Source organism: Dendrobates tinctorius, unplaced genomic scaffold, assembly GCF_039654945.1.
Source record: "Dendrobates tinctorius isolate UK_male_01 unplaced genomic scaffold, ASM3965494v1 ptg000079l, whole genome shotgun sequence".
Lineage (NCBI taxonomy): Eukaryota > Metazoa > Chordata > Amphibia > Anura > Dendrobatidae > Dendrobates > Dendrobates tinctorius.
Window position 1 is genome coordinate 13481454 of NW_027361747.1, and position 27507 is coordinate 13508960.

Here is a 27507-nt window from a genome sequence, read left to right on the forward strand (position 1 = left end):
CAAACCACCCTTGAGGGTAAAGGGGTTAAGTGTTCTGGCTCCTACAGACCAATTATAGACGCTCCTAATCAACTCATTACCTGCATTGCATTAAGACAGCTGTCTTATAGTCACCTTTTATAAAAGACTCCTGTCCACAGACTCAATCAGTCAGCCTCTAATCTCTACAATATGGGCAAGGCCAAACAGCTTTATAAGGATGTCAGGAACAAGATCATAGACCTGCACAAAGCTGGAATGTACTACAAAACCATAAGTAAGATGCTGGGTGAGAAGAAGACAACTGTTAGTGCAATAGTAAGAAAATGGAAGAAATATAAAATGACCTCGTGGGGTATCCGTGATCATGAGGAAGGTGAGAGATCAGCCTGAAACTACACGGGGAGAACTTGTTAATCTCACGGCAGCTAGGACCACAGTCCCCAATAAAACCATTGGTAACACATTACGCCGTGAAGGTTTAAAATCCTGCAGTGCCCACAAGGTCCCCCTGCTCAAGAAAGCCCATGTGCAGGTCCGTCTGATGTTTGCCAATGAACTCCTGGATGATTCTGTGAGTGATTGGGAAAAGGTGCTGTGGTCAGGTGAGACAAAAATTGAGCTCTTTGGCATTAACTCAACTCGCCATATTTGGAGGAAGAGAAATGCAGCCTATGACCCAAAGCACACCGTCCCCACTGCCAAGCATGGAGGTGGAAACATTATTTTTTGAGGATGTTTCTCTGCTAAGGGCACAGGACTACTTCACCGTATCTATGGGAGAATGGATGGAGCCATGTACCGTAAAATCCTGAGTGACAACCTCCTTCCCTCCACCTGGAAAAATGGGTCGTGGCTGGGTCTTCCAGCAAGACAATGACCCAAAACACAGCCAAGTCAACAAAGGAGTGGCTCAAAAAGAAGCACATTAAGGTCATGGAGTGGCCTAGCCAGTCTTCAGACCTTAATCTCATAGAAAACTTATGGAGACAGTTGAAGCTCCCAGATGCCAAGCGACAGCCTCAAAATCTTAATGATTTAGAGATGATCTGCAAAGAGGAGTGGACCAAACTTCCTCCTAACATGTGTGCAAACCTCATCATCAACTACAAAAAAAGTCTGACTTCTGTGCTTGCCAACAAGGGTTTTGCCACCAAGTATTAAGTCTTGTTTGCCAGAGGGATCAAATACTTATTTCCTCCACTGTATTTCTTCCCGGGAGTTGCTGTCTGTCATAGAGGTGTGCATGGCTGTAATTAAACATTGGCACTTTTGATTGACAGCTGGCTCTGCAGCACATCTGTGATCTGTCAAAGCATCGTAGCGTGCTTACAGCCACAATATATTGAACGGTGACTTTAGCCGCTTCCGGGAGGGAATAAAGCTTTATTTCTCCCAGTACTCGCACTTTCAGTAAGGCGGTTGGGCAGCATTGTAACGATATTTATGTGCAGAGTAACCCTATATCTGTAAAGACCATTTCCCATGATGACAGGATCGCGTTATGAAAACTAGTGTCCATTCTGGGAGTCTCCTGCTGTTACTTTACCGGTCAGGAAATTGAAGTTTTCCAATAGCTGCTCATACCTGGGTTGAACATCACTGCTTGAGAGAGACCCAACAAACAAAAATGGACTCTTAAGGTTGTAGAATATAAATGAAATCGACTTTTATTGACAGCAAATATAATCTGTATTCACTTTTACACATTTTAAGAAACAATACTTTTACAAAAAAATAATTTCATTGACACATGAGAAAAAATATTCAACAGTTACATTTGTAGAAACCCATTATCTAGATTAGAAAAATAGTTTAAATGGTTTGACATGCAAGTACCAGTCAAAAAAGATCACTTTGTTTAAAATTTACACTTCACAAATACAAAACAGCTCATCTGTAAATAGTAATGTTACAGACTGACCCTTAGAAATACGACAGCAAAGACAGAAGTGTTAGAAAGAAGACGGGGAGGAGTTCCTTTGAGATCTGTATTGAAAATAGTATTGTCAGGCACATCTTGTGATACAAGGATGTCTAGAGTAGTCCTATGTGGATTATGGCCGTGAGCCGCGATGGGGGTCATTATGATATTTGGCTCACTTGCTGCTGTTGAATTTTTTTTTGTTTGCGGACTTTCACGCTAAAGCATGTGAACCAGCCCTGTGGTCCAGACAGATACATTAGTAACAGCACACGAGTGAAACAAGGTGTACACTAAGGCTATGTTCACACTGGAGATTCTAGTGGGTTCTTTTTTTTGGTGATAGGTGACTTCTAACTTGGGAAAACAAGCAAGTGGGAAGGTGTATATAAATGATTGGCGCCTGTGCTTGGTGTGAACAGTCATTCGGTGCTGACAGTCCCTTTAAAATGTAGAGCCTTTGCAGAACGATTTTGAGCTATCGTACTAGCCATCCTGATGTGTTGGCAGGCTCATGACGTGTAATGATATAGAAAATCCGAAAAACATTACCTGTTTGAGGACAAGAGTTGAAGAATATCTCCGCAGCCTTTATTCAGTTTAACAAAGCAAAAAAGAAGAATGCACATGCTTTAGGATCACCATATAAGAATATAATCTGTATTACGAACAGCAAAAAATAGAGAACCAATGTGATATGTGGATTAATAATTGCACAGTACAATTCCATGGACGTGACCACTGCCAAATACAACATTATACTGTGCAATTGTTAGTCCAGTACTTTTCAGATATCACGTTGGTCTATAATGTGTTATTTTTTTGCTGAGCATGTATGTTATTGTATGCAACACTGTGAATTCATAGCGGGCATATGAGGTCAGGCGGTGGTCGTATTATGGACACGCCTTGTTAGTTTATTTACAACTTAGTGGGGTTTTTGTTTTTACATGCTTTTGTGTGTTCCTTGCTCCTCTTTTTTGCTGTTCGTAATAAACATACTTTTTATATGGTGATTCTAAAGCATTTGCATACTTCTTTCCTGTTTTGTTTGCTTACTGATAAGTATGTGCTCGTCTGGTCCCTACTTATTTAGTGGTGCCCCCAGTTTCTAAATTTGTTTCATTCACTTTGTTGGAATACATCCATCAGTTAACAGCATCATGTTGTGAGCTGCTGTTGGGCAATCCCTGCATGTGTTGTGGCTGTTGAATGGCTGCGGGACATGCAGTTGCGGGCACTCGAACACATTATTCGAGCATGTTGAAGTCACTCCGTTAGCACCCGGGCATGCTCATATCCGCACTTTCGCTCATCACTATTAAGCAGCAGTTGGTTTTAAAAACAAACTGGCTTTGCTCACCCTCCCTGGGTCCATCACTGAGTCTCAGCTGCTGCTTCTGGTGTCTGATACTGTCTGCAGTTCTGATATTACTTTGACAGCGCTGCAGCCAATTACTTAGCTGAATGTCTTGTGCCATCTGCTTTGGCAGATCCGCTGAGCTCAATGTTTGGCTGCAGCACTGTTATTGCGACATCACACTACAGACGATAAGGGTATGTGCACACGCTGCGGATTCGGCTGCTGCGGACCCGCAGCAGTTTTTGCTGCAGTGTACAATAGCATTATACCCTATGGGGAAAAAAAACGCCGTGCAGACGCTGCAGAATTTTTCGTGCGGATTTGCTGCGGTTTCAAAACCGCAGAAAGAATTGACATGTCAATTCTTTCTGCGGATTCTGCTGCGGTTTGCCATCTCCTCCATTGTGGAGATGAAAAACCGCAGGCCAATCCGCAGGACTTTTGACATGCGGATTTTATAAAATCCGCAAGTCCAAATCCACAGAGCATTCCGCAGCGTGTGCACGTGCCCTAACAGTTACCCAGAGCATCTGCAGAGACTTAATGCTGGACCTGGGGATGATGAGAAAAATGCATTTATTTTTTTTATATAATGCAAACTGTGCCTAAGGACAGGATATTTCTGAAACTGGAGAACCCTTTAAAGGGAATCTGTCAGCAGGTTTTTGCTGTATAAGCTGAAGACATCATGAGGTAGGGGTTAACACACAGATTTCAGCAATGCCTTTCATAAAGTGCTGTGGTTTTGCTTGCCTGCAATGATTGTTTTAGCACCAGGAGCTTATCATTGCTGGGAAAGAACAGTGTGTGTGCGCATTCTAGTCTGACACGCCCCTCCTGTGATGGGCACCTCACTGTCTATAGACATTGTATATACAGAGCCTGGTGTGGGCGGGGCTAGCTTCTTCAACTCTGCTGTATTGCTAAATCTAAAAACACTGATTCTGTCAGAACGGCTGTACCCAGTAATCTAAGTGATACATCGTTGGATTCAGCTTCTCTTTGCCTACATCTGGCTGCTTTCAGGTGAGGTAGCAAAAACCTGCTGATGGATTCCCTTTAAAGCTATTAGCCCTGGGGTTGGGCTAAAATGTAGCCATATTATAGCCATCTAGATAACTAAAAACTGTGCCTCCTGGAAAATATAATAAAAGCCAAGGTTGAGAATGCTTTATGTGGCAGATTTCATGCTGGCAGTGTCTGTATAGCAGGGCTGCTTTGTTTTTGGCTTTTCATACTTTCATCATGAAGACATTTTCACGGGATTCTCTGCTGAGTTCTTGGTCTGATGCTTTTTACAGGACACAGACATTTTCACAAATACCTTTCTGTATTTGGACTTTACTATAAAGTATTTATATCAAATGTTATTCCAGTATTAAACACAAGCATCGCAGGTTTATGAGAAGGATGGCGCGGCGTCATGGCAGATGAGTATGATACGGGTGGGGCACAGCCTGGTTTGGGAAAGTAGCGCTATAATTCGTCCTAATTTCCAAGTGAGAAGGTTGGCAGCGATCTAAAACTAACATGAACCCCTTCACTGACAAACTCACTGAAAGTCAATATTTTACTTGTGGATGCAGCCCATGGAATAATAATGTCAGAGCAGCAGTCCAATGTAAACTGGAGGATGAGCTGTAGGTTTGTGTCTTTAGCGTTACTGTTGAATAGGGAGCTCGTTATTAATCTAATAAATAATCTTTATTTAGGTTCATCACCATACCCATTCTGTATAAACAAATCTAACTGGCACCAGTTTCACTCCTAACCCAACTAGTTACTAAACCAGCATTGCTTTGTGTCACTCTATTAAGAGAGCCACAAGTTATTTTTCGGGCAGTGGCGCTGTATTTATACCATTTTGGGATAGACACAACTTTCTGACCGCTTTCCTAAACACAGCAATTCTGCCATTTTGGATATATTTTATTTTAGCATTCACCCTATGGGATAAATTATATTTTCTCAGTTTGCACAATGTGAGGCCAAATATGTCACTTTATTTTTCTTCTTGGGCAAAGTTCTGTATAGCTATATAATACTTTTGGAATTTTTTTTTAATGATTATTTTAGTTTAGACTTCTGCTCTATACTGTAAGTCCCTTATCTGACTCTAATTAGGTGTTACTGTATTGCGTATAGTGTTTAGAGTTACGACGTGAATATCTTATTGCCGTACCGTGCAGATTCACCTGCGTAGGCCTAATAGTCTAATTCAAGCACAACCTCATCACTGATAGTCACTACTACACCGGCGTCCGCTATCACTACGAGTCACCTAATACACTGCGTATCTCTAGTCACATTACCATTACATATTCCTCACACTGTACATTTACTCTATATTTGGCTTTATGGCAGCAGTCGCCATATACAGGTTTGATTTTTTTGCTCAAAGCATCAAGGAAAGTAACGTATATAGCTGTACTGTGACACCAATTCAATGAATATTGTACTAAAAACATCACAAAATTGTTTTTTAATATATTATTAGACCATACCAGTGATAGAGAGCGCCCAATACCTACAATCTCTTCCCGACCTTTCACTGGAGAGTAGCGAGATTCCACTCATTCGGGCGAAACCGCGTCCATTTATATATTGGCAGTAATTTGTCTAGATTGTCCTACAGGCCACGCAATGTCAGAGGTGTGTAGCGGTGACATGTTCTCTCGTCTGTGGTCTCTGATTTCCTTCAACAGCAAAAACTGGTAAAAAAAAAAATCTGCACAAAAGTGAAAGTACGGTGCGGAGCAGAAATCTGCAGCGGGCTCAGTATTAGGCGGAATTTCTTAGTACATGGAGCAGGGAGAAATCCACAGCTAAATACGCATGCGTTATTGCAGACTTATTGCGTATCTGTAATCAAATCCGCAGAGGAGTTTTTCCGCAAAGTGTGAACTTAGAGCTGGTTGGGTGTGTTTGGTGGGTTAACCCCTTTCATCTTGGCAGCCAGGATATATACTATGACATTTTTATATTGATTGATTCATTACGTCAGTACATGCTCCCCCGGCACGCCATTCTTATGTCATTGTGCACATCTCATTATGAACTGATTACATTTTAACCTTCGTACCGTCCTTGGATTATTACTTCCAGGGGTTCTTTTCCCTTTGGTTCATCCACCTACACACGTCCATCATGTCCTCAGTGTTGGGAAAATTACCATTAATAACTTTTTTGTCTTTTAATTTTTTTCTGCAACAAAAGTTATTTATTATTTTTTTATTAATTTTTCGCTGCCCTGAACGTCATTATTATTGGTCTCTGCTTTATGTCAGTGCTATTTGGGACTCACTACCCCTCTCTGGGTTATAGTTTCCATTTATATATAATGGGTGAACGTAGCCTAACGCAATATCAAAAAGGATCTGCCATTATGTGACTTTAAGGCTGTGTGCACACTCAGCGTTTTTTTCGCGGATTTGCCAATAAAAACGCTAAAAATAAGCTTCCCATTCATTTCTATGCATTTTGCAATTTCTGTGCATATTGATGCGTTTTTTTTACTGCGGAAAAAAGCGCGTTTTTTGCGTGGAAAACGCGCAGAAAAAACCCCGTGGTTTCTGGGAAGGGAGTCAGGTTTTTAAACAGAAATTTTCTGCTACGTGTGCACATAGCCTTAGTCAAAGCAGTTTTATCAAAACCGATGTATATGCATGTGTGTTTGAATATATACCAGGAGAATTAAGCTGTAAAGTGATACATCATATATTATTTACATAAACTGATAAAATATATATAACTTTTTTCTAGATCACCAACATATTCCACAGCACTTAGCGCATATATATATATATATATATATATATACATACACACACAGTATATAATAGTAGATACATTTTGATAGTGTGTCAGGCTAAGTTCACCCATTATGTGTGTGTGTGTGTGTGTGTGTGTGTGTGTGTGTGTGTGTGTGTGTGTGTGTGTATATATATATATTTGTAGCTTTGCTCGGTTTCTGTCCGGAATTCAGACTAGTCAATGCTATAATGTCAGATGCACACACAGTGCTTAGCAGGGATATAGTGTAATTCTGCAGTGGGTTTGGCGCTCCATGTAGGTTTGTTGTGTATAATTATTGTTCATTACTTTGGTCACTGTAATTATCCTACAAAAAAATCTAAAACTAAAAGAAAACAAGTGTCTGCTGGTGTCCTCCACATGTAACCGTATTGGTTATGGGAATGACGGGCTGTAAGAAAACATCCGCAGGACATGTAATCTCCATTGCCCGGGATGGTTAGTCACCTTTTGGTCCAATATAAATCCCTGAAAGTTAAAGTGGTTTTTACCAAGGAATGTTTCTTATTTGTTTGAGTCTTGTGATACTGAATGAAGATGATACGCAGCACCCGATAGTAGTAGATTCTGAAGGATCACAATGGCAGGACTTTGCTGTAAGCTGTAAAGTGCAATGTTGTCCTCCTGGATTTTCAGTCATTTTCAGCACTGTTAGGCCGGGGTCACACTGGCGAGGAATACGGGAGAGTGAGAGGCGCAAAAAGCACGCATTAGACACGGACAAATGATTCTCTATGGGGTCCCTCGCACCAGCCGTATATTTCTCATCCGTATCCTACGCTCCGTGCCACTCGCAGCATGCTGCGATTGTCAGCGTACTACGCCCGTAGTACGCCAATGCAAGTCTATGGGTGCGCAAAAAATACGGATTACACACGGACCACACATGTGACCTGCGAGAAATACGCACCCGGTGTCTTTTAGCAAAGCTGGCAATTCAGTGCGCTATACAGTAAACTCACACTGACAGGTTTAATAAAGAAATGAAAGAATAGACATAGACACATAGAATATATATATATATATATATATATATATATATTCTATGTATGTGTGCATTCTATGTGTCTATATCTATTCTTTCATTTCTTTATTAAAACTGTCATAGGGCTCCATTATATGTCCATTTTGCAAGCCTGCGAGAACATCTCACCATACGGATGCCATACGGATTACATACGGATGCTGACATGCGCTAAATACGCGACCACACCTTGATTACGGATGACATACGGAGCACTGTTTAGGGGTCTGTCATCCGTATTACGCATGTAAAATACTGACCGTATTTTGCGCAGGTTAGTGTGACCCCGGCCTAAGTCTCCGACTGTGACGCCGGAGTGTTTGGAGCCATTTATGATGCAGGAGTACATGAGGGTGATGAAGCGGCCGTATTACCGCATTCTGCGGAATTGGGATTAGATGAGACACATTATGATGTGGTTACACATAGCAGGAGATGATTGGGAGAGGATCAATATGTCATTTAGAACTTATTAGTGGAGATATTTCGATAACGACAGGTCAGCATACACGATACCATGCCATATGTAAACCATTTTTTGCCATAAATGAACATCCCAGTTTACACTAATTTACCGAATACGGGGATCCCTGCTCTGTGTCTGAGATACAGAAATAAATGATACAATTACCGATTTGTTCAATACAAACATTTCTATAGCACAAGGCTGCCACCAGGGGGAGTAAACTAATAACTGCTTCATACAGGTGACACTGAATATAATAAGACTGCGGAGCTGCTGAAATTGCAAATACTGATAGTAAATGCACTTATGATGAAAAATCCAGCAGGTTTTTATTTCTACTGTCCTGTTTGGGTCAAAAGGGAAGCTCTCAGCAAGTTTTTGCTGAGGACAGCATGAGGTAGGGGCTGAGACACCGATTTCAGGGATGTGTCACTTGTTAGGCTGGGTGATGTAGTTTCCATACAATTAATTTTTTATCAACATGAGATTATCACTGCTGGACTACAGCTCTCCTAAGTATTAGTCTGACCACACCCCTCCTGTGATGAGCAGCACACTGTCAATATACAATGTACACAAGCTGTGGTGTGAGCAGAGGCAGCATTTAAGCTCCGCTACATCAAAGAACTCTTGATAGTTTAACAGGTGCAGCAGCTGTGACACAAAGTATCACATTGCTGGAATCAGGGTCTCTTTTCCTACATCATACTGTTCTCCGATGAGGTAGCAAAAACCTGCTGATAGATTCCCTTTAAATACATGAGCAAGGTTCTGTGTATCCTTAGCCTTGAATTAATCCATCTTTAGTTTGCTCCCTTAAGGAAATGATTTTTTTTAATTTGATAAAAAGTGTAATCATCGTGATCCTCGAACACATTTAATGGTTTGGGAAGTGGTGAGAGGCACGAGCTGGAGGAATCTTCACCGATTCCGTAATTTCCACCATGATAAATAGAACTGCGCTATGAATGTGACAGATACCAGTTAAACCCCCTTATATTAAATAGGTGTCTGGAGTGCCGCTGGTGTCCGACATGCAGGGGTCCAGCACTGCTGCCATTTCCATTAATAGAACAGAAATAGCAGCAGCGCTTATGATGTCTGAAATGACAAATAAATATACTTCTTATCCAATACTATAAACATCTCCATGAGAATACTTCACTAATGAGTCAAGAAGCATTGTGTCTTGAAGGAGTTGTTCAAGATTGTAAAAGAAAAAGCTTATATTTTCCAAAGACAGCACCTCTATATGGTCTGTGCAGCTTATCGCTATTATTAAATTATTAGCGCCACTGTTTAAAGAATTAAAATCCTGAGCAAAACCTTTTATCGTGAATGACTGAATCCAGAATTGTAAAAAAATGTTGGATTTTTGTGACACAGTTAATAAAATTATGGTTCGTTTGCTTGTAAAAAAAAAAAAAAACACCAAAAACAAGTACGGTAAATTATATATTATATTTGCAATATTGATAAGCTCCCAAAATGTGTAACTGTACCGTGTACCGATGCAAACAAGAGGTGGACAGGCACATCCAATGAGAACGCTTTATTCCAAATACATATCTTTCAAAATCCCATACCAGGATGATGTGGTGCAGGAACCGCCCTGACGCACCCTTCGCCATAGATGCTCTAAGGCTAAGCTTGCAAATTTCTTATTATTGGATGTGCCTGTCCACCTATTTTTTGTATTGGATATTTTGGTCGGTCCGCAGCATTGGTATGGCACTTCGGAAAATAAGAAAAGTGCTTCCTAAAATGTCCTTATGATGGAAATTTTTCTCTTCCATTTTTATCATTTACCATGTACTCCTTCATTATAAATAGCGTCCAAACACTAGAGATGTATCACCCAGAGCTGAGAAAGTCAAAGACACCGTTAGAGTGCGCCTATAAAGCTGAGCTACTTGGGAAACGTCACCATCTTCATTAACGTCTTCTTTCAAAATGGCATCTACCGTTTAATGCGTGTTCAACGTTGGCCCAAACTGGTTAGATCCGGTGATTTGGCAAATAGACAAAGAAGGGTATAACACAGAGGCAACAAACAGGTCAACGCGGTCATTAGTTTTGGTTTTGACATGGCGGCCGATCGGTTTGGTAACAACGACTTTGGAAGCTGAAGGAAACAATGTAGCAACTTTGCGTTACCTTCCAGCTACGAGACGTCAATGGCGAATTACAGTATAACAAATGCATGACGGATCTAGTAAGATTGGACGTGTGTCCTCGATGTGTGGCCACATCCGCAGAGGGGAAAGAATGATGTATACAGTATGTTAATGTAACACACAGATACCGGGAGTAACACACAGTAACATCTGTCACATAACTGACAACAAACATCTACACAGTTATATTCCTCTTCAGGAAGGTGTGAAAGTGCTTGATCTCTGGAGTTTTAAGAACACATTTTGTTTTTTTGTATTTTTTTTTTTTGCATGCATGAAAAACACATCTGTGGTCATTTACACCCAAAACTGACAAACAAGTGTTTAGAAAAATCTAATACCGGTAATAAGAACACGTGAGAAGCAGAACGTGGTGTGGAATGTGAGATAACTAAGTGACAGTGACGCACTGTCTACAAGAATGACCCCGGCCAGGACACAACGGTCAGCACCACTCTTCCCTTCAGTTCCTTTAGCATCCTTACTAGATGGTTGTAGGGTATCCCAGACGTGCATCTGCCATTTACAGCCAAGAGAATATCACCGCACCTGCAGAAAGACAACACAAAGCGGTCACTCAAGTCCCGGAGACTTACTGTATAAGATCCATCTTCTGTCCACCCCACAATCAGATCATCGGACAAAGAAACTGCAAAATGTATGGAGCAAAGCCGGTAACGCAATCACTAGCCAAGCCCCTGCAATTGGCTAAGGAGCCGGGAATCAGCCGCCACCGACCCGACATCGGGGAAGGACATCAATATTAAAGTCAACGAAAATCACGCAAACCCAAATTGACTTTGCCGTTCATCGTCTGCCAATGAGTGATACATAATTACTGGGTGATTCATCTGACCATTAATATTACGAACAGCTAGTTCCATAACTTTAGTCCGAACGCTTGATTTCTCTAAGAACAGGATGATATATTCTCCTTTGTCATGGAAATTTTATAATTGTTATCAAATGCTTCTAATTAGCTAATATTAAGCGGAGTTACTTTTTATACAAATGACAATTTCAGTTTTGATTCCTGTAACCAGAAAACTAGTGTAATGTAGAATGGGGACATGAAGTTCTGTATTATAAGTGAGTCCCAGTAAACTTTGCAGGTTTTCTCCGTACACTGGGAAAGGATCTAGAGCAGACATATTTCCATTCCGTACAAGACTAAGATTGTACGACTGTGACACGATGCCGCCTAGAAGTATTGCGAAAATTGCAATCAAGATGATATTTCAGTGTTTCCCTATGGGGAAAAGGTAAGGGCGTCCTTGTAACTGGTGCATCATTTATGCCATAATGGATTTTCTGTGAAGGCTGCAAAGTTGCATGTGATTCTGTCTCCCAAGAAGAAACATGAAAGTTGTAAAGTATTTGCAATTCACAGAGAACGTGTGGCTTCATGCAGCCCTTTATGTTTGTTGGTAAAGTTTTTCTACTAATTTGCAAATCTGGAAAGCCACTCGAAATTTCCTAATAATCCCCCAAAAGGTAAACCACATTCATTATATATGGAAGATATGAAGATGGAACCATCACTATCTGCTCTCTCTTTTTTCCCCATCCCTTCTATAACTCTCGGATTGCCGACTTACATCTTTTCTCCTGACTCCATGATACTTATAATTCCTCGCTCCTTCATTTTGTTTCTTGACTTTTTATGCACATACTTTATTAAAGGGAATATGTCACCAGGAGTTCTCACCCCAAACTATATTTGTATGAAGGGTCAGCGTCAGCACCAGGGCAAGTGCCAGGGCCCACTCACCGTCAGGGACACAGAGTCAGAATCCATTTTTCAGTTCAGGGCCGAGCTGTGCCGAGGGGCAGGGGGCTCGGGCAGCAACCCCACCAGCTGTGCAAGGCCTCCTGTTTCTTCTTCAGCACTCCTTGATGGTGGTCACTTTAACAGACATGGCTGTGCACTGCCCTGGGGCTACAGCTCCACCTGTGGGGAGCTTCACCATCTTGGCTGCAACACACCACCAGCCCCGGAGGATCTGCATGCAGCATCGGCCTAACATCTCACTTGCCGAACACCACAGGTGGTGTCACAAACTATTCCATTCACTACATTCTACCATTCAATTTCCCCCATTAATTGGGCGCCCAGGGCCACGGACCGGGTCACCGCTGCTGTGACACATCCCGAAGACACTGGCCCGGTACCGAGTACCCCACAGCCCTGGGAGGGCGACCCAACTGCGTTCTGTATGTGTGTGCATGCCTGCGTACTGTATGTGTGTGCATGTCTGCGTACTGTGTGTGCATGCCTGTGTACTGTATGTGTGTGCATGCCTGCGTACTGTATGTGTGTGCATGCCTGCGCACTGTATGTGTGTGCATGTCTGTGTACTGTATGTGTGTGCATGTCTGCGTACTGTATGTGTGTGCAGGTCTGCATACTGTATGTGTGTGCATGTCTGCGCACTGTATGTGTGTGCAGGTCTGCGTACTGTATGTGTGTGCATGCCTGCGCACTGTATGTGTGTGCATGTCTGCGTACTGTATGTGTGTGCATGTCTGCGTACTGTATGTGTGTGCATGTCTGCGTACTGTATGTGTGTGCATGTCTGCGTACAGTATGTGTGTGTGCATGTCTGCGTACTGTATGTGTGTGTGCATGTCTGCGTACTGTATGTGTGTGTGCATGTCTGCATACTGCATGTGTGTGCATGTCTGCATACTGCATGTGTGTGCATGTCTGCGCACTGTATGTGTGTGCAGGTCTGCATACTGTATGTGTGTGCAGGTCTGCGTACTGTATGTGTGTGCATGTCTGCGTACTGTATGTGTGTGCATGTCTGCATACTGCATGTGTGTGCATGTCTGCGTACTGTATGTGTGTGCAGGTCTGCATACTGTATGTGTGTGCAGGTCTGCGTACTGTATGTGTGTGCATGCCTGCGTACTGTATGTGTGTGCATGTCTGCGTACTGTATGTGTGTGCATGTCTGCGTACTGTATGTGTGTGCATGTCTGCGTACTGTATGTGTGTGTGCATGTCTGCGTACTGTATGTGTGTGTGCATGTCTGCGTACTGCATGTGTGTGCATGTCTGCGTACTGTATATGTGTGCATGTCTGCGTACTGTATGTGTGTGCAGGTCTGCGTACTGTATGTGTGTGCAGGTCTGCATACTGTATGTGTGTGCAGGTCTGCGTACTGTATGTGTGTGCATGTCTGCGCATTGTATGTGCACATATCTGCCTATAGTGTCTGTGTGCATATTTGTATACTGTGTCTGTGTGCATGTGTGTACATATGTGAAAGATGATGGGGAAGGCTGGGCCCTGTGTTGTATACCTATATTTCTCTGCCGTATCTGCGCATCATGAATCATGGTAAGTGTTAAGGGGCCCACTAAGGCTCTTTGGTCTGGGGCACGTGAAGACATAAAGCGAGCCCTGTCTGTATGTAGTTCTTTTAATGACAAGTCCAGCAATACCTGTAAGTGTCCAGTCTATTCCTCCGTTATTGAGAAATCAGCATTTGAGTTGGTATGTGAGGCTGTAGATTTGAAACCTCTGTCACTCCAGCTCTATTCTCCTCCCAGGACTCCTTTGGCCTGACTGAAAGCCTTTATGCTGTGTGATTTCAGGCAAAGCACCCATCACTCAAGCAGGATGAGGCGGTGCTGGGCAGGGAATAGAGCTGGAATGACAGAGGCATCAGATTTTCAGCCTCATTTGTATATCAATTCAAAAGCTGATTTCTCAGTAACGGAGGAACAGAGCGGTCATGTACAGGTTTTGCTGGACTTGTCTTTGAAAGAGCCCGATGTGCAGGTGTGCATATAAATGGTTTGTGGTCATGATATCCTGCTGACAGATTCACTTTAAGAACCTTTCTCTATCCCACAAATATAGCGCGTATATTCATAACCTAAACTGAAATAACACGTATATTTGCCGCCTTCACGCCACATAATATGTTCAGCCTCATTGTGTAACTGTTAAACTGTTTTCCTAACTCAAACATCAATATCCAGAGAAGGTGACAATGTTCCCTTATCTGATCTCACGCTCAATGAATAAAAAGATGAATTACCTTATTCTTCCGTCATTGTAAGCCGGGGTGCCCTCTAGGATGGATTTAATAAAAAATGGTTTGTTCCGGTTGCAATCCTCCGACCCTCCTACAAAGCTAAAGCCCAGGCTCCCCGCTGTATTCCTCCTCAGCACAATTTCTCTGCAGCTGTACAAATACCTAAAAACAGACAAGTGGAAGTGTTTATTCATCTCTTAATCGCCAAGAACCCTTGTTCAATTGTCTTCTTGTTTGCTTTGGATCACACATGTCTTAATATGAAGTGTATTCACTCGCTGAATGTCTTCCTCTATTACACATCAGCTCCGCTGTCAGTACACATTTGCCTACAGAAGCACTCCCATCCACACTGTCATAGGGTCAACCTGTAGGAGTGTATATGTAGCATAGAGTAGGTGTAATAATATACTCTCCGATCGACATCTAAGTCACGTGACTGAAGTTCCAACTCTCCGGATCGCACTTGGGTCTATACAACCGGAAGTCTTTGGCACAATGTAAGTCTATGGAGCGTCAGAATAAAGGTTTATAGACTCACATTATATTAACGACTTCCGGCGCACAGTATGATCCGGCTGGTATGGATTGCCATCACACGACTCAGAAAAAGACCGGAGGGGTGCTAGGAACCGGCTGAAAACAGTGATTGGAGGATATATTAATACACCTGCACTGCATGACATATACATTCACACTGGTAGAGCCCGTAAAAACTATAATGAGAGGCTTCTTTAAAAGAGTTAAATCCCTAAACCGCCTCTAATAAACTTAAATGTCAATGTTATAGACTTGAACACAAAAATAATCCCTGGAGTAGATACTTAAAGGGGTTATCCAGGACTTTTTGATTTTTTTTTTTTTACTATGGGCCTAACAGCTAATATTAGATCATTGCTAACTACCTGTCTGTTCTGCCTGGCACCAATCTCTGCCAGCTCAAAGCATCCACGGACCGCTCCTGATGGTGATTCTGCTGCTTCCTCTGCCGTTACATCAACAGAGCAACAGCTGTTGACGAGGCTTAATGGCCAATGTCATGCTGATTGGTAGCCAGTTCCCCACTGCCTTAAGGGGGTTTTACACATAGCGATATTGCTAGCGATATCGCTATGTGTGATACTTACCTCCGACCGGCTCCCCCGCTGTCCATCGCTGATCGCGCGAGAATGTCCGGCTCTATTTCTCGTCGTCAGCTTCCTGCTGGGGCTTCCTGCTGTGACGATGAGCTGTTGTGAGTTCATTTTCCCCTTCATTACTGAGGCCCGAGGAACTCCCTCTTCTGGTAAAGAAAGGTAGTGAGCCTGATTGTCAAACACCTGAGGCTGATGATTGTGACTGGCTGAGTGGAGTTACGGACTGGATATAATGCTGCTGACGCCCTTCTGCCCTGCGGGTGATTTCTCTGTGGGATCCTTGGAGACCAGTCTGAATTCCTGCTCCTCCAAAGCTAAGTTTGCTGCTCGGCCTTTTGCTTTTGTGCTTTGACTTTGTTTTTGCTTTGTTTTTCTGGATTTCTGCCATTCCCTGCTGGGGTGTGCTGAATTCATTTAGCTCTGTCTTCTGAAAATACCTGAGTGCTGATTCAGTTTTTGAAGCCTAGCTGCTTCAGGGCCTTTTTCATATCAGCTGGTTGGCTTATGTCTTTGATAGGGTTTTGGCAGATTGCAGACAGCAGCCTTTCTGTCCTTTCCTATCTAGGTAGTTTTGGGGCCCCGTCTTTGCTCAGTCTATCTTTCTGTCTGTGTTAGTATTTTCATCTTGCTTCACCGTCATTATATGTTGGGGGCTGCCTATTGCTTTGGGGTCTGCTCTGGGGCAATTTAGATTTCCCCTTTCTTTCTTTAGGCCTATGTATTTCTCCGGCTGTGATCGTGGGGTCTAGGGCATCGTAGGAACCCCCCACGGCTACTGCTAGTTGTGTTGATAGGTTCATGGGTCTGCAATCTGATAGTTGCCAACTTCTCTGGTTTTCTGGACTTAGCTTGTATTTCTGCTTTTGCCTCCTACGGTGACTCTTTCATAACAGAATCACCCGCCTTACCGCAGATTCTAGGGTACTCAATAGCAGGAAAGAATTGTAAAAAAAAAAAAAAAAAGTGTGTATATTTTTTCCTCTATATCTCTGAGGCCGTAGGGGGAATTTTTTTTTCTCTCAATGGAGATAAAGCAATTGTCTGATCGTGTGGAGCAGCTCGCTGCGGAAGTGCGGGGAATTTCCGCCTACCTTGCTCATTCACATGCTGCTGAACCAAAGATTCCTACACCTGATGTATTTTTTGGGGATCGGTCTAAATTTTTGAATTTCAAAAATAATTGTAAATTATTTTTTGCCTTGAAGCCTAACTCGTCAGGGAGCTCCGCGCAGCAGGTTAAAATTGTCATCTCTTTGCTGTGTGGCGATCCCCAGGATTGGGCGTTTTCTTTGAAACCAGATGATCCTATTCTGACTAATGTGAACGCATTCTTTCAAGCTTTGGGGTTGTTGTATGACGAACCTAATGCCATTGATCAGGCTGAAAAGACCCTGCTGGCATTGAGCCAGGGTCGTGATTCTGCAGAATTGTACTGTCAAAAATTCCGAAAGTGGGCAGTACTTACTACCTGGAATGATAATGCCTTGGCTGCTCTCTTTCGGAAGGGGTTGTCAGAAGCCGTAAAAGATACTATGGTGGGATTTCCTGTTCCCTCTGGTCTTGACGATTCTATGTCATTAGCCATTCAGGTTGATCGGCGTTTGCGCGAACGCAAAGCTGCACGAGAGGTGTTGCCACCTGTTGAACAAATGTCTGAACCTATGCAATGTGATAGAGTTTATTCCAGAGAGCAGCGTCAGGAGTTCAGAAGGCGTAATAAGTTGTGTTTTTTCTGTGGAGATGCCTCGCATATTATTTCTGTCTGTCCCAAACGAGAGAAACGCTTTGCACACACGTTTTCTGTTGGGGGTGTTCAACCTAAGTTTCTTCTGGCTATTACACTGATCTGCTCCCTGTCCACATTTTCCGCCAAGGCGTTTGTGGATTCGGGAGCAGCCCTAAACCTAATGGACTTGGATTTTGCTAAACGTTGTGGATTTCCGATGACACCTCTGCAGATGCCTATCCCTTTGAGGGGAATTGATGCTACTCCTTTGGCTAAAAATAAACCCCAGTTTTGGACCCAGGTGGTAATGCGGGTCGCCCCAGACCATCAAGAAAATTGCAGATTTCTGGTGTTGCATAATCTGCATGATACTGTTGTTCTGGGGTTTCCCTGGTTACAGATTCATAATCCAGTTTTGGATTGGAAATCTGTGTCTGTGGTGAGTTGGGGTTGTCGGTGTGCCTTTAGTGAGGCTCCGGTGATTTCCACCTCTCCTCAGTCGCATGATGTTCCTGATTATTTGGCGGACTTTTATGATGTATTTAGTGAGAATGAGTCTGCGTCTCTGCCTCCTCATAGGAGTTATGACTGTGCAATTGAACTGAGCCCGGGGTGTAAATTTCCCAAGGGTCGGCTCTTCAATTTATCTGTACCCGAGCACGAGGCTATGCGATCCTATATTAAGGAGGCGTTGGAGAAGGGTCATATTAGACCATCCTCGTCACCCTTAGGTGCCGTTTTTTTTTTTTGTAGCCAAAAAGGATGGATCATTAAGACCTTGTATTGATTATCGTGCCCTCAACAAAATTACTGTTAAATCTCAGTATCCGTTACCCCTGATTTCTGATCTATTCTCCAGAGTTAAAGGTGCTTGCTGGTTTACCAAGCTTGACCTCAGGGGAGCGTATAATCTTATCCGCATTAAGCATGGGGATGAATGGAAGACGGCGTTTAATACTCCGGAGGGACATTTTGAGTACCTGGTGATGCCTTTTGGGCTCACTAATGCCCCTTCTGTCTTCCAGTGCTTCATGAACGATATTTTCCGAGATTTTGTCGATAAATTTCTGATTATCTATCTGGATGATATTTTGATCTTCTCCAAGGATTGGGATTCTCATGTGGAACATATTCGGACTGTGTTCCGGATCTTGAGGGAGAATTCCCTGTATGTCAAGGGATCTAAATGCCTTTTTGGAGTACAGAGGATTTCTTTTTTGGGATTTATTTTGTTCCCGTCAACTATTGAAATGGACCCGGCCAAGGTACAGGCCATTCACGATTGGGTTCAGCCCACTTCTTTGAAGGCCCTCCAGAAGTTTTTGGGTTTTGCTAATTTTTATCGGAAATTTATAGCAAAATTTTCTAGTATTGCCAAGCCATTGACTGATTTGACTAAAAGGGGTGCTGATGTGTTAAATTGGTCTCCGGAGGCTGTTTCTTCCTTTCAGGAGTTGAAGCGAAGATTCACCTCCTCCCCGGTTTTGCGGCAACCTGATGTCTCACTTCCATTCCAGGTAGAGGTGGATGCTTCTGAGATTGGTGCAGGAGCTGTTTTGTCCCAAAAGGATCCTGTAACATCTAAAATGAATCCCTGTGCTTTCTTTTCCCGAAAGTTCTCTCCATCTGAACGTTACTATGATGTGGGGAATAGGGAACTGTTGGCCATGAAATGGGCATTTGAGGAGTGGAGACATTGGTTGGAGGGAGCTAAGCATCAAGTCGTGGTCCTCACTGACCACAAGAATTTGATTTACCTAGAGTCGGCTAAGCACTTGAACCCTAGACAGGCTAGGTGGGCCTTGTTTTTTACACGTTTTGATTTTGTGGTTTCTTTTCTTCCTGGAACAAAGAATGTCAAGGCAGACGCCCTCTCTAGGAGCTTCCTTGCTGATTCTCCTGTGGTGACCAAGCCTGCTACCATTTTAGGCGAAGGGGTAGTTCTTTCTGCCATCTCGCCTGATTTGAGACATGCTCTGGAAGAGTTCCAGGAGGACAAACCTGAGCGTTGTCCCAGTGGAAAGTTGTATGTTCCTGACCAGTGGAAGAAGAGAGTGATGTCTGAAGTTCATTGCTCTGCTTTGGCTGGTCATCCAGGTATTTTTGGTACTAGAGATCTGGTGAGTCGTTTTTTTTGGTGCCCCTCCTTGTCTCGTGATGTCAGGAATTTTGTGCAGTCCTGTGGGACGTGCTCCCGGTCTAAATCGTGTTCTCGCTCTAGTGGGTTGTTGATGCCTTTGCCTGTCCCCAAGAGGCCATGGACTCATATTTCAATGGATTTCATCTCTGATATGCCTGTCTCTCAGAGGATGACTGTTATTTGGGTGATTTGTGATAGGTTCTCTAAGATGGTTCATCTTGAACCACTCCCTAAGTTGCCGTCTTCCTCTGAGTTGGTGCCCCTGTTTTTACAACAGGTGGTTCATTTGCACGGGATTCCTGAGAACATTGTATCTGACAGAGGAGTGCAGTTTGTGTCTAGATTTTGGAGAACTTTCTGTTCCAGGCTGGGAATTCAGTTGTCCTTCTCCTCTGCTTTTCACCCTCAGACCAATGGGCAGACAGAGAGAACAAACCTGACCTTGGAGTCATATTTGAGATGTTTTATTTCTGCTGATCAGGATGATTGGGTTTCATTTTTGCCCTTGGCCGAATTTGCTTTGAATAATAGAGCTAGTTCTGCCACTTTGATGTCACCTTTTTTTTGTAACTTTGGGTTTCATCCTCGATTTTCTTCAGGGCAGGTGGAGCCCTCTGCCTGCCCAGGTGTTGACACTGTGGTGGAGAGAATGCACCAGATCTGTGACCAAGTGGTGGATAAGTTATCTCTCTCCCAGGAGAAGGCCCAGCGGTTTTCCAACCAACATAGGACCATTGGTCCCCAGTTTAAGGTTGGTGATATGGTGTAGTTATCATCAAAAAATATTGCTATGAAGGTGGCTTCTCCTAAGTTTAAGCCTAGATTTATTGGACCTTACAAGATTGTGGAGATTATTAATCCGGTCTCTTTTCGTTTGGCTCTTCCTGTCACATTTAAAATCCATAATGTGTTCCATAAATCTTTGTTGAAGAGGTTTTTTGAACCTGTTGTTCCAGGGGTGGCACCTCCAGACCCTGTATTGGTTGAAGGTAACATGGAGTATGAGGTAGAGAAAGTACTGGATTCCCGTCTGGCTAGACGGAGACTCCAGTATTTGGTTAAGTGGAAGGGTTATGGTCAGGGGGATAGTTCCTGGGTCTCCGCCTCTGATATTCATCCCAAACGATTGGTGCGTGCCTTTCATCGGGCTCACCCTGATCGCCCTGGTGGCATAGTTGAGGGTTCCATGACCCCTCCTCAAGGGGGAGGTACTGTTGTGAGTTCATTTTCCCCTTCATTACTGAGGCCCGAGGAACTCCCTCTTCTGGTAAAGAAAGGTAGTGAGCCTGATTGTCAAACACCTGAGGCTGATGATTGTGACTGGCTGAGTGGAGTTACGGAATGGATATAATACTGCCGATGCCCTTCTGCCCTGCGGGTGATTTCTCTGTGGGATCCTTGGAGACCAGTCTGAATTCCTGCTCCTCCAAAGCTAAGCTTGCTGCTCGGCCTTTTGCTTTTGTGCTTTGACTTTGTTTTTGCTTTGTTTTTCTGGATTTCTGCCATTCCCTGCTGGGGTGTGCTAAATTCATTTAGCTCTGTCTTCTGAAAATACCTGAGTGCTGATTCAGTTTTTGAAGCCTAGCTGCTTCAGGGCCTTTTTCATATCAGCTGGTTGGCTTATGTCTTTGATAGGGTTTTGGCAGATTGCAGACAGCAGCCTTCCTGTCCTTTCCTATCTAGGTAGTTTTGGGGCCCCGTTTGCTCAGTCTATCTTTCTGTCTGTGTTAGTATTTTCATCTTGCTTCACCGTCATTATATGTTGGGGGCTGCCTATTGCTTTGGGGACTGCTCTGGGGCAATTTAGATTTCCCCTTTCTTTCTTTAGGCCTATGTATTTCTCCGGCTGTGATCGAGGGGTCTAGGGCATCGTAGGAACCCCCCACGGCTACTGCTAGTTGTGTTGATAGGTTCAGGGGTCTGCAATCTGATAGTTGCCAACTTCTCTGGTTTTCTGGACTTGTATTTCTGCTTTTGCCTCCTACGGTGACTCATTCATAACAACGAGCGACGCGTGGAGGCGGGCGGGAGAACGCTAGGATCGCTGCGTGTGAAAGGTGAGTATCGTGCGCTGCGTGGCTGCTGCATCGCTGTGAGGTCTGCCTGTGTGACAGCTCACTAGCGATCATTTAGCGATGCACCAGCGATCCTGACCGGGTCAGGTCGCTGGTCGGATCGCTGGTGCATCGCTAAATGTAAAAGGGCCTTTACTGCAGGGATCCAGCTGTCAATCAGCATGACATCGGCAGTCAAGCCGTGTCGACCCAACAGCTCAAAAAAGGAAGCGTTGCACTGTTGATGTGAATCAGCATAATTTCTGGCAGGAGCGATCCATTAGCAACTATCTACCTGTTGGTTCTTAGCCCTAGAGTACAAAAATTAAATATTCCAGGTAACCTCCTTAAAGGAATATCTGATTTTCCATCCTTCTGATCCTGGAACATCACAGTAATTTTACTTGTAAGAGGCTGTCCACATTTCTATACTGCATACTGAATGCTTTCAAAAATAGAAGTGTTAATAGTTTATTTTCATCTATTAACAAAATACAAAGTGAATGGACAAAAGAGAAATCTAAACTAAATCAATATTTGCCCACACTACTTCTTCAGAACAGCACCAGTACTTGTAGATGCATTAACACAATTATGCCAAACAGGTGATAATGATCATTATTTTCATATGTAGGCTGAAACAGTCATTAAAGGAAATCGGTCATGTAAAACAAATGCCATTAAGCTACAGATATGCGGTCAATCTGCAGATTAATAGTGTTCTTAAGCCATGTGGCTGCCACACTGAAAGTCCAGCTATTGGAAGGATATTAACTCTATTGAGTCATTGTTGAGTACATAGTAGTAAGCGGCGGCTGTAACCACGACTCGCTAGTGACTGACAGCCGGCTGTGCAGTGTATCAGTGCTGAGCCACTGGCCGCACCTCTATGACTGAAAGCCAGAGGCTTACGGGAGGAATAATGTTCATTTCCCAGTAGCTGGGCGTTCAGTGCAGCGGCCGCATGGTTCCAAAACAATATTACCCTGCACAGTTTCGGAAACAGACAGTAGAGGTCCCTGTGCAAGAACAGTATATGGGCCCTTTTCAGTCCAAAAGCTCCTCATAATGCACAATTCCACCTGTTTTGGAGGTGGAAATTGCCCCTTACCTCTTGGGCTCCTGTGTGGCTGTACAGGTTGCACCAATGGTATGTCCGCTCCTGAACCTACTGATTATCCCTATATCTATAGGTCAATAACGTTTTTGACATGACAGGTTCCCTTCAACTAAAACAGAGACAGCTGTGTAGGCGAGAGGGGGACAGTTAAACTCTGAAAGAATGTTGAGGTAGTGGAAGACAACTTCATGTCACAGGTGGTGCAGCAACAAGACACATGGATGTTATGCTGCATCGGCAAGGTGTCTCCCCTGCAAAGATTTTTATTTTTCAAGCTCTTTTGAAGAAGCACAAATAAATGAACAACTTTAAGGGCCACAGTCATCAGTGTTCAGCCAAGGAAATTTAGCACAACAGATGAAAGACACATCATGCTTACTTCCCTTTGAAATTAGAAGATGTCCAGCAGTACCATCACCTCAGAACTATCAGTAACCAGTGGGACCAAGTTAAACCTGTCTACTGTTTGATGAAGTCTGGTCAGAAATGGTCTTCATGGAAGAATTGTGTCCAAAAAGCCATACCTTCCTGGAAATAAGGCCAAATGACCCAACTCTACACAAAAACATATAAACTGGGGTGCAGAAAAATGGCAGCAGGTCCTCTGGACTGCTAAATCAAAGTTTGAAATATTTGTCTGTAACACAATGAAGTTTTTTTTCAAAAGGACTGGAAAGCTACACAATAATGAGTTTTTGAACACAATAGTAAAGCATAGTGGAGGTTATTTGCAAATTTGGGGCTACATTTCCGCTAATGGTTTTTGCAATTTGGTCAGTATTAATGGTGCACTTAATTGTAAGAAATACAGGCAGATATTTATCCATCATCATAACAATAACATAAAGGAAACTTTCAATTCGACTCCAAATTTATTCTGTAGCAACAAAAAGACCTCAAACATAAAGCCAATGTCCTTCATGACTATCTTCAGTGTAAAAAAGAATAAGGAGTCATGGAAATTGTGATATGACCCCAACAGAGCTCCATTACATGAAAAGACAGAAGGATTTGTACAAATCACATCCCCGAAAGATATGTCAAGCTGTTCAAAAACTGTGCGCAGTGAACCTATAGAAATGAATGCTGTTTTGAAGGTAAAGGTGATCACACCAAATATTGATTTTACGTAGATACTTGTATTAGCAAAGCTGCCCCTAACTACAAATATCAGCATCAGTTTTGGACTCACCAGCCCCACGTTTAGCTTGCATTACATACCTCAGAGAGCTTCTTGTGTTTCCACGTGATATGTGCTGTGTGTGAAGGAGGCTGGCAGATTTTAAAGGGAATCTGTCAGATGTTTCTTACCATTTAATCAGAGAGCAGCATAATAAAGGGAAAGTGAGCCCGATTCCAAAGATGTGTCACTCATTAAGCTGTGTATTGCATTTTCAATACAATTAGTGTTTTATCAGCAGGAGATTATCACTGCAGGACTAGGACTCATGTGCACATCAGTCAGGCTAATCTGTATAACCCCGCCCTCACCACTGATTCACAACTTGCTGACAGTGTACACAGGAAGCAGCCAATCAGGGGTGTGGGCGGGGTTATACAGGGCTCAGCATTATGACCACTGCTTTATCACAGCAGAGAAAACAGGGATTCTATCAAAACTGCACCATGCAGTCCAGTAGATTCAGGCTCTCTTATTATACTGCTCTTAGCGTACATAGCAAAAACCCGCTGACCGATTACCTTTTCCAGCTTAGCCAACCCTTGTCTTTGTCACAGCTAAAGAATAGATAGACTGGCTTTGCTATAGAAAGGAGACATTCTCCTGTGTTGGAAACAAGATGAAAGTAGAGCTGCCAGAATTTGGAGTTGATGCAGAATTAATGGAGGTTTTGATGCACTTTTCTGGGCAATTTTTTTTCTGCTGTGTCTTAAGATAAATAGAGGAATGAATATAGAAGTGAACAGAAGTATCAGTATTTTTTACTTTACTTCTGGATTAATTTTTGTTTTTAGATAATTGAAAAATTATCATACTAAAATTCACCCTAAAAATAATAATTCACATAATATTGTCACGATCAGTCATTCTTTTTCTTATTATTATATATTCTACATATCATTCAGGTCATCAGTGAAGGGATCAGATCAGAGACAACATAGTAAACCAAGATGCAGAACTAGATGGCAGACTTGAGCCATTCCACCACCGAGGACACGGACTCCCTGCAAATTTGGAAATTATTTTCGAAAATGAGCTCATTATGCAATAAATGTTCATTCACCTAATGATTATTAAGAAAGACTTCACAGAACCAGCTCCACTGAAAACAGTTATTCATAGAAAGGCGACGATATGTAAAGCGAAAATGTTAAGACCCAGCTGTCTGCCGTTCGGACCAGAAAGTACTTGCTCTCTTTTAAGTAGATTTTATGAAATATTTTGACCCCCAATAACAAAATTGTACAAGCTGCAGTTTTATGAATATTAGACATCCTTTTCATGTTCCTGCTGTTTGCTGCATTTTATTATCGGCTTACTATGCATTTTACATGTGCTCTGTGTTAAGGCATAACAAGGGGCTTGACCTCCAACCTCATACCCCTGTGGTCTTATAGAAAAAGTGGTACTAAACTAACACACGCAGCACTCTCACATTACATGGATGGTGGCACACCTACTGCTTCTCGGAACCATTAATGGAAAGTTATAGGGGGCATCACTCAACTGAAAGAACAGAGATGCCATAGTAAAAGCTGGGTGAGACACATGTGTGAAGCACGCTCTTTATTCCCATATAGGTTTCATTAAAAGTTACATAACTTTTTCATAAATATTTTCCTGGCAGCTCTCTACTGTCCCTAATAAAAGGGAATCCTAAGAAGGACCCCACTATGATGTCCAAATATGGGACAGAAATGGTGATGGGACAGCCTCATTAAAATTCTTAAATTTATACAAATTCAACATTTCTGCGCAAATTGAAAATATGGGTAGTATGTTTCTATGACGTATGTAGGGAGCATCATCTCAAAGCCGGTAATGACATGAACAGTACACTACTCAAAATAGCTTGTGTTAGGTCTTGCCTTATCTTTCTGATCACGTCACATTCAAAGAATAACCCACGGTAAGTGTAGAACAGAAGGCCGGAGCAGACACAGACAGGAGACGGCCCTGTGCAAGAACAATATATGGGCACTTAGCAGTCCAATAGCTCGTCATAATGCACAATTCCACCTGAATTGGAGGTAGAAGTTGCCCCCTTATCTGCACAGATTGCAGCAATGGTCTGTGATCCCCTACGAGTAAGGCCTCATTCACATTTCCCTTTTTTTGGCATATGAGAAAAAGTAGACTATTTTTCATCTGTTTGTTTGATCTAATGGTTTTCATCCTTTTTTATCATTAGTTTTTACATGTTTTTATTATATGCAAAAAAAAAAAAAGTCAAGTTAAACAGTAAAAGAAAACATCCAGCAGTTGGATGACACATACATGGCAGTTTTCAAGTGTTATCTGTTTTATTATGGACCCCATTCACTTGTATGGGCAAGATTAATCTGAAAATCAGATCAAAAACTGACAAGCCTGTGTTTTATCTTTGCAGGCAATAGGTTCGTAAAAAAAAAAAGACATATAAACAGCCCTTTGGACACGTGGGTTGAAAGTGGACTTTTCAATGTGGCTTAAGAGACAAATGCAGGTACTTTGCTTTATTTAGAGTTCATTATAAATCCAGCCCAAACAACAGCCTCTTTTATAGGCTGGGGTCACACTCATGCGAGAGAATTGGGCAGATTATGGTAATGTCACTGGGATCAAACTCTGTCAGAGTCTGAGCCAAGCGTCATCTGTGTGTGATCTGATTCTCTTGCATTAGAAAATCACAGCACAGGTGCGAAAAAGATGGAGAGCTTAATTTCTCCATCTTCTTCATTGTTCTAAATCCGATGATGTCAGACTGCATCCAAATGCAGTCCAATGTTTCACGTGAAAATACAAAGGAAATGTGTCATCTTGATCTTTCTAGACCTTTTAGAGATCATTTCATCTTCAACTTACGTAACTGTTCGCAATAACAGTCATTTTGACCAGGGGTGCCCAAACTTTTACACGCCACTGTATATGGATACATTTCTTCTAAAGGCAAAGTGAGTCTGATAAATTACACCACACTTGTTACAGTATATTAGAAGAAAATAAACTATATGCTTCCATATGAATCCAGAGTCAGACGGAGGTACAGCATTGCACTTACGCGCCATATAAACTGTGCGCTCTGCGCTTGAACTCAAAACGTCAAATATTCAAATATGGTAAAATAATCCAAAAATGTAGATTGGTTGATACCAAAGCAAATCTACGAAAGGTTACAAATCCAAAGATGAATGTTGTCTTTGAATGACCCAAGCCCAATCTATATAGATTTTATTATGAACGGGAATGATTCTAGTGCCAATTTCTGGGGCAATTTTCCTTTCGGAAGGAGATAGTTCCAAAGCTGTAGATGGTTTTTTTTTTTGTATTCCTGCCTCAAAATAGATAATGCATTTTTTAGGCAGAGAGTGTTCTT

At 42.6% G+C, this 27507-nt stretch overlaps 1 protein-coding gene across 8 annotated transcripts in view; it reads right to left on the reverse strand.

Moving 5' to 3' along the window:
- Positions 1-1623: 1623 nt before the first annotated feature.
- LNX1 (ligand of numb-protein X 1) overlaps positions 1624-27507 on the reverse strand; it is a 294610-nt gene continuing 268726 nt past the window's right edge. For all 8 annotated transcript variants that reach the window (XM_073583540.1, XM_073583543.1, XM_073583545.1 and 5 more), the window contains 2 exons: positions 14800-14958; positions 1624-11295 (listed from right to left, as the gene is read on the reverse strand). In XM_073583540.1, coding sequence (XP_073439641.1) covers positions 11160-11295; positions 14800-14958 — 295 coding nt within the window. In that variant the 3' untranslated portion in view covers positions 1624-11159. The remainder of the gene's footprint in view (positions 11296-14799; positions 14959-27507) is intronic.